Genomic DNA, 11,707 nt, shown 5'->3' on the forward strand with positions numbered 1-11,707 from the left:
TGAACATCCTCCCGTCTCTGCGCCGTTGCACAATGATTTGGCCCTCTTCCTCGATGAAGAACTCGAGGTGCGTAAACCGCACCTGCATTCCCTGGTCGACAATTTGTCCAACCGACACCAGGTTCTTCGTGATGGTCGGAACGTGTAATACGTTCATCAGCTTCCCCCTTTGTCTGACGTGGCTCAAAGGGACTTCTCCGATATGCACGATTGGGTGTGGAGTGTCGTCTCCGGTTTCGACAACTCCTGGTTGTTCCGGTTTCTCCATGAAGGAGAACCACTCTCTGTGGCTCGTCATGTGATTTGACGCACCGGAATCAACGTACCACACTTCCTCCAATTTGGAAGTGGTCTTCTTCATCGAGTTAGCCTTGTGTTTCGTCTCCAAGGCTGGCCCTTTACCGGCTTTCCCGGTTTTTGATCCTCCCGATCCTTCAATGTAGTGCGAGTATTGCTGGTTCTCTCTACGGCCTTGCCGGATCCGGATTTGTCCGAATCGGCGCGCTTCTTCCAACACTCGCTTTCTCTGTGGCCCTTTTTACCACAATATCAGTATTTCGTGTCGGCCTTTACTTGCCGACCTCCGGCGCCGCTTTGACTCCCCTTGCTTGTGGAGGATCCGAAACAGTTGTCGACACGTTCTCTGTGCCTTCGGTCCTGCTCTTGCCAGCCGCTACCATTGCGAGCCGACCTGCCTCATCCACCATGCCCACGGGGCCGATCCGACTCCGTGTACAGCATCCGGCTATCGGTGGGTGCACTTGTTGACGCACCGGCGTGGTTCTCCTCTACAATGAGCATCGACTGTAAGTCGAAAAATGACGGCATATTCTCCCTTGTACACACAACAATTCGAAACACTCTGAACTTCGACGCCAGTCCCCCGAGACAGATCTGCACGATCTCGCCTTCCTCGACGTTCACATCGATAGAGGCTAAGGAGTTGCATATCTCTTTGATCTTCGAGGTGTAATTAGCCACCGACAAGTCGCGTTGTCGTAAGTTGCTCAGCTTCTGTTGGAGTTGAAGCTTCCTGGCTGTGGTGCTTGCGGCAAAAATCTTTTTCAGATTTCCCCAAGCATCCTTCAGTGTTTTCGCATCCCGAATATAGCTCAGAAGTTGTTCACCCACACAAGACATGAAGTAGTAGAGAACTCTGCTTGCCGACTGTTCTCAAACTAGGAAGTATTTGTGTGTCAAATCGGGTGTTGTGTCGTTTGCTCCATCGACATAGCTCCAATAACTGTGCCCGAGCAGGTACCGGTGCATCTTGTAAGACCAAGACGCGTAGTTGTTTCCGTCGAGCTTCTCTGTTGGAAGTGAGCTAGCCATGCCTCTATCCATTTTGTTTTTCCTGTTCTTTACGAAGATTAGGTTTTCTTCTTGAGCTAAGGTCGGTTGCAGAGGTTCTCAACTCTCGCGCTCTAATACCATGAAAAAGAATAGTGTGTGCGGAAGCAATAGAAAATAGAACACAGAAACACAGGTTTAATGGAAAGCTTGACAGTACGCGGGAGAGACAGAGAAAGAGCAGAACAACATTAATCTATTTCCAAACAATAATAGTTCTTTGTACATAAAACGTGCTCAACAACACTACTTATACAAGTCCTAAGAGGACTGACAGAAGTACGGTGTACTTCAATGCTCACTCGAGCGTCTGACACTAACTACGAGACTATTAACTATCTAGTAGTCTAGGCTACTACTAGGCTTCCGGTTATTGTTTGATCCAACTAACCGGCTCCCTGGCTCACCGGCTCAATTGCTCACCGGCTCACTGATCCAGCTCGGGCTTATTCAGCCGATTCGGATCCGGTTGAGCTTGCCACTCAACAACTCAGAGCCAGAGCTTATTTGGAAGCCAAATGCCGAATTCAAATGGATTGCAAACGGGGAAGCCACTAGGTATCTGGGAATGTGGATTGGTGTAGATATCGACAAAGGAATTCAGTTGCAACATATTCAAAGTAAAATTTGTGACAAAATTCACAATTGGTCAGGGATGAGCTTATCATTGGCTGGCAGGATCATAGTAGCTAACCATGTGCTCTTGTCTACGTTATGGCATGTAGTTTCAGTGTGGATGTTTGACAAGCAAGCTATTCGTACTATTAAAGCGTGTATTAGGGGATTCCTATGGGTTGGGATCAGGAAAGACAACGCAGCAGCCAAAGTATCATGGTGTACGTTGGTTCTTCCCAAGAGTAAGGGGGGTTTAGGATTGATTGACCCTGGATTGCAGAGTCAGGCATTGTTATGTAAGCTATTGGTAAGGAACTTGCTACCCGGTAACAAGTTATGGAAAACATTGATACATAATAGGAGCATTCTCTGGAGTCCAAGACTAGGTGGGCAATGGAAGTCACACAAAGCATGGTTTTTTTGTATGGACTTAAAGTTGAGGAAATCTAACCGATTGGCTGATCGTACTTGTATGTCAGTGATGCAGGCGTGGAGTATGCTCCGTGGGCATCTAAGTCTGAATTGTCCAAATACTAGTGCTGAATGGATGTGCCAATCCCTATTGTGGAACGAGACCGTACAATCGCCAGAGGGAAAGATGCTTGGACAGAGCAAGCATATGTCGTGGGCTATATTGTATTGTTTAGGGAGTCATTCAGTAGCAGATTGGATGTGGTTGTCCGACAGTAATTGTGATAAATTATATGAAGACGTGGGAAAGGTCAGAAATGGCAAAAAGATGCTTGACCTAGTCAATATAGTTGTCAACTCGCTTCCTATTGGTAATGAGGAAGAGGGTGAATGGTTCGGACAATGTCATGATACCGGAAAAATTATCAATGTCAAGGGTCTAGGAAAGAATGGGAAGATCGTCTAGTTGGGATCAATAGATGAAAGTGCAAGCTGGTACCCAATTAGAATTGTGGCAAGAGACGGAAAAAAATGGAAGGTGAATCCACTAGTCGAAAAGGTTGAGGAGGACTGGATCTTGTACGTGGTTGAAGGCAAACCTCTCAAGTGCTTAGAATGGGATCCCGCTGAATATATGTGGAAGAGAGAACAAGATAAATCATTAGGTTTCTTCGAATACTCGACGCACTTGGGGAGAAAGTTAGGTTGGTATCGTGAGAAGTGTGCCAACAAGTGGGCCCCTGTAGTTGTCGATTCAGTCTTTGTGGATAGAACCAGGAGCAGGATATGGACCTCTTCCCTTCCCGAACGGGTCAAAGTGTTTTTCTGGTTAATCACCCATTGGGTTGTTCCAACGGGAGAGTGGCTTGGCAATAGTGGTGGCAGTAGTAGTTGCAAGGCCTGCACTGCGAGCTTAGAGGACATCGCACATTGTTTGTGGTGTTGCCCATGAACCCAAGAAATTTGGCTAAGGAGCTTAAGAATCTTGGCTTGGTTCGGGGTTGAGGTTCATGTATCGAGCACAACATTCACTTGGTTGGCCACTGAATTGGCTTCATGGTTTCAAGGGTGGAACATAAGTAGTCCTTCTTTAAAGGTGATGCAAGGAACTGTACAACCAGCACAAGGAGGTTCATTCTTCTTACAAGAACGCTACGTGGACATATGGTTATTAGTGGCCGGCCTTACGGTTTGGCAAGTGTGGGTATCTAGGTGCAAGGAGACTTTCGCAGGTAAGCGAACCCCACCGGCCGAGAATTTAATGATGATCTGGTTTAATCTTATTTCTACGTTACGAGGAGAGTTTGAAAGTTTTTAAGGGCCCTCTGACGCAAGTGAAGAAGCTAGAGCTCGGTTCCTTCTTAAATGGAGCGGTTTGTCGATGCTGCATATGGTGGATGGTAAAGCGAAGTGGAATTATCAACCACCACGGTGGCTGTTCCCTACGAGTGTACCTAACATCTAGATGGGTGTTGCCATGAGAAGTGAGTGGAGGACGTCTATGCTGAATTCGGGTTGTATGGGGCTCACATGGAGAGTATGCATTCGGGTAATGCTATGCTCATCGAATGATGTGGTGTTTTGGAGTTGGTTTTTGTTGTTTCCTCTACACATATTGTTTTCTTTTGACATGCAAGGTGGCCTGTAAGATATGAGTTGTATATTATCCTATGTACATTGCCTTAACTAATGGAAGTAGTTTTTTTTTGGAAAAAAAAACAATATCTAGTGAATAACTTTCCAAATAGAAATCTTTTACATTCGTAGTAAAATTGGACTCAAAAATGCACAAGAAGAAACTGTTTAATTTACTTTCTTTTAGTTCATGCAAACATACGGTGTGTGAAATTTTGTAGAAAGTGTCAACTAATTTATATACAATGCTTGAAGTAAAATGTGAATTACTTTTCAAAAGCAATTTATGAATCGTGTTGTAAAAGCATATGTTCGTCCAAAAGACATTGATTGTTGTGGTAGATGATGGTGAGGAAATTTGTGTTAGGGTAATGGAATATTTGGATTTCAACTTGATGAATACGCAAATCATATGGCCCTCTAATCATATGGCCCTCTTTACATAACTGGATACACAAATTTGGAGGTATCATTGTTAAGATTTAATTTTGTATTGTTTTTGCAAACTTTGAAGTTCTATTCTTAAGATGATTTGCTATCGATAAAACTTGCACATTTTGGAAGTTTGCATGGTGTTATAGCCATAATTGTTGGGACAATCTAGTCTAATTTTAATAGTTTAAAGGTGGGATAAGTGGGAAACCCGTTATCCTAGGACTTGGGACAAACACTGTAAGGACAAATTACATGTGGGAAGGTGACTAACTACCCCCTTCGATACATCTTGAGTTGTCGTTGAGACTTTGTTGGTGAGACAAAGCTCCCATCTTTCAGATACATTCATCTTAACATTCAAGGTATAACGTAAGGTAATATTGGTGGTATGGCATTTTATGTTTATCTATTGTCCATCCCTCATGGGTGTTTAGTGTGATTAAGCACACTTATTCTTTTCTCAATCTAAATATTCATTGCTTATCATTAGTATTTCGATTCACAATATGTAGTCTCATAACTAATTTAGTGGATGTGGATTGAAGGACTGGAAATGTCATCGTACACTCATTTGACAAAACTTGAAATATCTCAGTACACATTGATTGTGATGGATCGGTTTTGACCTTTGGTTCTTGTTGGTTAGTTAGTTTATTGTCTAGCAAATTGTTAACTGAGACAAAATATAAAATAAGTAGTAGGGAACCTTACCAATGACCATGTGTGATATTACAGAGAGGCAAACTTGCTTCTATATAAAATAGTTTGGAGCTCTTGTGTGTAAGCCTTCCAATGTTTTGCACTCATTGTTTCTTACTTATATTAATAATATTGGCAATATTACCATACATATAATAAAATTACATGTCCTCGATACTCAATAGTAAATTCTTACAAATTTCAATTGCATTATCACATTGCTACCATCTTAGACATTATAGTGATGCTATATATATTTGATAAAATAAAAAAGGCAATTGCAAGTTCAAAATATACCTGTGGTATAGTTTCTTGATCTTAGAACAAAATTCCATATTGATGTCACAGAATAATTGGGCATGAAGAATGTGAGGCAAATGATAGTTAGCCAAAGCATTATGGATGTCCAATGGGAACCATATCCACACCAGAACCATAGTTGGTTATTGGGCTTTTGAGTAAACCAAAAATATATCAAGGAGACAAGGAATGTGCACCAAAGTATGATTACTTAAAGAAAATCAATCACATAAAAAAAGCCTTCTCAAATATATGAATAATATGATATGGATCGCCCTTTAGAATAATAATACTATATGTTTTGAGCAAGGAAAAAATAACATGAAACAAGATTCAACATCAGCAAGAACGCAAATAAGTTACCAACACAAGTTACGGGAAAACCTCCAATAATGACTCCATTCAATGAATATCAACCCATTCCAATACTGAACAAAATTGAGCAATTGCAACAAGATTCACTATCAAATAGAGTGCAAATGTGTTGTTACCCACAAGAGAATTGGAAAATTCCGGCAATAATGACCATGTTCAATGAAGGTTAACACATTACAATACTGCTATAAAGTGAACAATTGCATACAAGAAATAGCATAAGTAATTCTGTCACATGACTATCATGCTATGAACTACGAGTATATAATAGAGGATCTCTATTAACATCTTTATAGAGTAAGTATCTTGTTCTTGTTCGACCAAGTGCACCATACCTGGGAATAAAAGGAGATGAATGTAAGAAAAGAAAAGAAAAGAAAAGAATTCTCATTAGTTCAGTTGAATGAGATTAAAAATATATGCATCATATATCCAGGCATGTTGTGAGATTTATGCTGTAAACCATGTGCATGGAAAGTGGATAACTTATTCCCTAATTAGTTTTTTACATGGCTCAAAACTGATGGATAAAGATGGTTAGAAATTCCAATGCATGCAACCTACTATCCAGAAATATAATGCAATCGCAAAACTTTGCACCCTAACCCAATGCCTGGACCAAAGCCGCGTGTATCAATTTGTTTATCTACTTGCAGGAACAAATCTTGATTCATTCCTCAAGACTCGGATTCTCAGTCTCTGCTCATTTCTTGTGACATTATATTTGGAGAAGCATAGATTAATACGTTTGGTTAGAAATTCTAATGCATGCAGCCTATTATCCAGAAACATAATGCAATCGCAAAACTTTGCACCCTAACCCAATACCTGGACCAAAGACGCGTGTATCAATATGTTTATCTGCTTGCAGGAGCAAATTTTGATTCATTCCTCAAGACTCGGATTCTCAGTCTTCGCTCTTTTTCTTGTGACATTATACTTGGAGAAGCATAGATTAAAACGTTTGGTTAGAAATTCTAATGCATGCAGCCTACTATCCAGAAACATAATGCAATCGCAAAACTTTTCACCCTAACCCAATGCCTGGACCAAAGCCACGTGTATCAATATGTTTGCCTACTTGCAGGAACAAATCTTGATTCATTCTTTAAGACTCGGATTCTCAGTCTTCGCTCTTTTTCTTGTGACATTATATTTGGTGAAGCATAAATTAATACGTTTTCTAGAGAAAGACTCAAGTTACATACCATTGTGGAACAAATGGTGCCATCCAAATAACATCACCAGCTTGAACTGGGTACCTATTCAAAGTTAAAGTCTTCAGAATTTTAACATTACCATTCATGATTGTACTTCTGCTGAAATGAAACATGGTATAATGCATTCAATTGAAAGACTAAAGAAATTACGTATCACGACCAACCCATATATGATATTATTCAGAATAGCAATGAACGATGACATTAGTCAGTTAAATTTTAAGCTCTCACAATTTTTTTAGTATATTAACACACATTAACACACAAAGTGAAACCGTTCTCCTTGGGTTTAGTTGGTATTATTAGAGATCCTAAAGGTTAGAAAGAGCCCTTTCACTATTTTCTAAGCTTTTACTATGCAATGACATTCTGTGTCCACAGAAAACAGAAACATCTGTAAGTATATCTATTTCCTCGAGGGCATGCTAAAATAAAATAGAGCTGAGCTTCAGCACATAAATCAGCAAAAAGTTCTATCAAGAGGAAAGTACAATGCAGAAGTTAAAATCTAGTTGGTTGACCGAAGAAGAAACTTTCACAGTGCTTACCAATTATCCCCAAGACGGTATATGCCACGGCCTTCAAGCATTAAAAGACCATGTTGATTATAATGCACTTCCTGTATGCCAAAGTAAAACATAAATAATCCATTTTTTTATTCATTTCTCTATGGCATTACTATCATAAACTTATATTGTAAGGGATAATGCTAGTTCTGAAGAGAACGAAAGAAACATATATTGACATCTCTAAAGGACCCTTTCATGATCTCCATGGAGAGCGATGACCAGTTAATTCTCCGATTTTCTATACAAGTGATCGTTTTATAAAGTGCCTCCAGAACTATTACAGCTGCTCCTCACCCAGCTCACAGTATCTCACGTGGTACTGATGTTTGGATCCTTATCATCCAACAAATCATTGCAACTAGTGACCTTTCCATGTTTCTCAAGTCTTCTGTGCATTGTAGATATGTGATCAACTGGGTCTTGTTGAGTTCAAGACTTTTGTTTTCTTGTCGACTCCAAAGTCATATTGAGCATATGCTTTAGACCGAATGAAGTCACAAACAAACGTGAGATATATTCTATCATTACTCGATGGTGCATATTGAAGACTATGGTGACCATAGTGGGTCTTCATCCACACCATACACCTTGGCACTATTTTGACGGGATGATCTACTCTCTTTGGAGTTTATGAATCCATCGAATCTTGAGCTCAAATCCCTTTTATGTTTACAGACACAAGTCCTGTTTCTGGTTACAGACAGGACCTGTGTAGTTGGACTCAAACTCTCTATATCAGCTCGTTTTCATAATTATGTTATCACCCTACCATGGAGTTCCGCAAACTATTTGCATTTGCAATCTTATGGATGTGATGTCTGATGTTTTCCCAAATAAGAGAAATGTGATATTTCGTACAAAGCTTCAGGATTAATTATTTCTATTAATCATCTGCCCATTGATAGCGACCAAATAGTGTACATTCAATTAAAATTGTTTTCAGACTTCAAAACCTTTCAATTCCTCACCAATCAAAGCATTTGGAAATTAAGAAACAGAGTTCTTAATTGAAAAACTTCATAGTTATTATACCTTCTATCTTATTTAGAGGATTAAAGCTGTTGACAAAAACCTAATAACTAGAATGATGATAGCAAAAGCTCAATTACGACCACGATGTAGCAGGGACAAAATGAAGAAAAAAAGGATTTCTTGTTATCCTGAATGATAATTGCATAATGTAACTGATGCTTACCTTCACATTCAAATATTCACCAGGTTGAAAATCCATGACCTGTCATATAAGATCAGTGAATAATTTGATATTCTCGCAAGAAAATGGTAAGAACGACTTCCATAAAAAACTTTGCATCCCGAATAAAAACTGCTGCGGAAATAATGTCCTAAAACTAAGTGACACCAAATCCATTTTTATGCATTTCATTTACATGCATGAAATGAAATAGTTAACTCCCCAAATCTTATAGATAAGTGCGGCCAGATTTGACATATTCAACCAGTTCTCTCCTATATGTAAGACCATTGGTTAAATCACATAGTCTTGGAGCTGGGTTTCTCAATGTCATTGTAAGATATCAGGTTTCAGGAGAATCTGAAAGGGTGACATCATGGCCTTTTATAGCGAAGAAATGGAAATTTCTTGAAATGTAGTTCAAGACCCAGGTGAGATCCAAGCATTTAAATTTAATGAACCATTCCCATTTTGAAGTAATTGCTGCATTTAACCATTATCAAATTATTCTCATTCCATAAAGGCATACAAATCAACAGTGAAACTCAAGAAAGTCTTCACCTGCATAATATATTTACAAACTTCCCTACTGACCATGAATTTATGCGTTTTATATTCGACATCAATATAGTGCAAATGATTGATGAATACAGTTATCAACAAAGTTTATAAACTATGCATATAAACAGTTGATAACAACAAACATACATGAATATTGAAGTCATACTCGGCACTTGTAGGCAGAAGCTTGCGGAGTACAAAAACCTGAATCCACACAGCTCTAGTCAACAAGCAGACACAATATTTGAAGGTTGAACAAAATGAATAAAGTGGAATTACCTCTCCAGGGGTTTCCAAAATTGGCTGAGTTGCAGTTGATCCAACAATGAATTTGGGAGTTACAACTGTAATTTTTTCATATCTCAAATTGAGAAAAGTGAAAATCAAGAGTTAGTTGCAATGTTATACGCAATATATTCTTTAAAAACATTATTCTATTCATTATTATATAGAATAGTCCTCGAGTACTTGCTAAAGAATCACAAAACATGAGAGGGTGCTCATGGAATAATCTCCACTTCCAATATAACCACAGTGATTTGATAAAGTATATGGCAAAAATGCAGCAATATCATTTGGATGAAACAGTGCTCTTAAATACTGATCTCTCATCTCAATCAGATAAGAATATGTCTTGTTTTTTGGCATGCAGGATTTTAATAGTGAACATACTAAGGTAATTAGGAAACCAGCAGGATTCGAAGTCTGTTTTCAAAGGGATTGAATGTAAACCTTCTTTCAAAGACTACAATTGTTGCCGAAGTGTTACTATGTAAGGAGTGCGAGAAATTTGGGGGCATGTAACCAAAAGAATCCGCCTGCAAAACCAAAGTTTAAACAATATAAAAGGTTTCTGCAAACCTTCAAGTTTCTTCGAAAAGGAAAATCTATTCAACAACTTTACAGAACATATAAAGTATATACAAACTTACTGAGAGGTTCCAGTACCCTTCAGAAAGTGTAGATAGCACCAAATCTCCCTTTAGAACAAAAAAAAACCTGAAATACCGCAAGTTTGTTGAATATAAATAAACAAAGATTGAAAATTGTTGATATTTTTATCTCTAATACTTGAGGTACTTCTAAACAAATTTCCAAACGACGTAAAAATCCAATATATGAACATGTACAAACAAAGATCAGATTTTTTTTTAAATATATATGTACCTGAGGCACTTCTAAACTAATTTCCAAATGAAGTTAAAAATCTAATGCATGAATGTGTACAAACAAAATTTATATGACTGTTTTAAACAATATTTTTACTTACCTTTCTACATCAACTCCAGGTGAACCAGATACTGCCTTTCCTGATTGAGTGGAACAAGCATTAGGCAATAAGGCATGAAACATTCGCACCATATGCCATATTTACTTCCATATCCAATTTGAAAATGATAAGATCAGTATACTTGCCTTCCATCTTTGCAAGATACATTGAGAAATGAGATCCTGTTGCTGGAGAGATGAAGTGTGCTGCAGTGGTTCTCACCCTGAAGAGAAAACATGAAAAATAACTACATCAGAAAGTTAATTTTAATATATGGACAAAAAGGTCATCCAATGTCATAAACGGAGGTAGTAAACCAGGATTGCAAGGAAGCAAAGACTTGGCTCTCTGGGGTGATAAGAGCATGATCCCTCTTGTAAAAGCTCCTTGTAAAACCAGGTAAATCTGCACACAGAATAACAAACAGACTATGAATGAGGGGGATAGGTTCCCATCTAAATATCCATATTAACCTGGTACTTTTATTCTTCAATGAGTCTGGATTAAATGTTTCGGCTGGTAGTTATGAAGTCACTCCCATGACAATTAAACTTGTGTTTTGATTTCCGTATTCCATTTATCTAGAGTTATGATGATATAGACTTTTGTGAATACTGTGCATCAACAGATCTCGATGGATGCTGTTTCTTCGTTATTCATGTTGTAAGACTTACAATGATTTGCACAGAATGGAAACATGAACTAAACCTTCTATTTCTCTCTGATGGACCGAGATACATCTACTTTTTTTATGCGTAACACTGTGTATCCAGAACGCCATAGATGTTGTTTCGTACCTTTCACATTTCCAGAATTAGGATGTTATACCCAAAATCGAAGCTTGTGAGGTCAAGGAAAAGAAGCATCTACCTTGCAGATCGTGAAACGACATCGTTGCATCCATAATTTTGGGGCAACGGTTGTCCTTATCATCCGAAGAAGAAGGAGAATCTGAAAATTCAGTCTCATCACGATCAAAGACTCCACATTCCTGTGAAAGCCCTTCAACGTACTGAATCCTCGGGACTGAGAAACATACCAAAGGATCATCGTTTTAGCTTGAGAGAGAAGAAAG

The 11,707-nt window shown here is 38.7% G+C and overlaps 1 protein-coding gene across 1 annotated transcript; it reads right to left on the bottom strand.

The window, feature by feature from the left end:
* Positions 1 to 5,883: 5,883 nt before the first annotated feature.
* UGLYAH (ureidoglycine aminohydrolase) lies at positions 5,884 to 11,707 on the bottom strand. Its single transcript, XM_087323480.1, has 12 exons — positions 11,503 to 11,707; positions 10,950 to 11,037; positions 10,779 to 10,855; positions 10,633 to 10,672; positions 10,295 to 10,361; positions 10,095 to 10,180; positions 9,642 to 9,723; positions 9,510 to 9,566; positions 8,805 to 8,843; positions 7,589 to 7,659; positions 7,029 to 7,082; positions 5,884 to 6,155 (listed from the first exon to the last, which is right to left on the bottom strand). Exons 1-12 carry the CDS (start codon positions 11,534 to 11,536, stop codon positions 6,068 to 6,070), a joined length of 783 nt encoding a protein of 260 aa, XP_087179606.1. The 5' UTR covers positions 11,537 to 11,707; the 3' UTR covers positions 5,884 to 6,067.

Source organism: Azolla caroliniana, unplaced genomic scaffold (assembly GCF_043228905.1).
Source record: "Azolla caroliniana isolate FFs.n. ecotype wild unplaced genomic scaffold, voAzoCaro1.0.p SCAF_8, whole genome shotgun sequence".
NCBI classification, from domain to species: domain Eukaryota; kingdom Viridiplantae; phylum Streptophyta; class Polypodiopsida; order Salviniales; family Salviniaceae; genus Azolla; species Azolla caroliniana.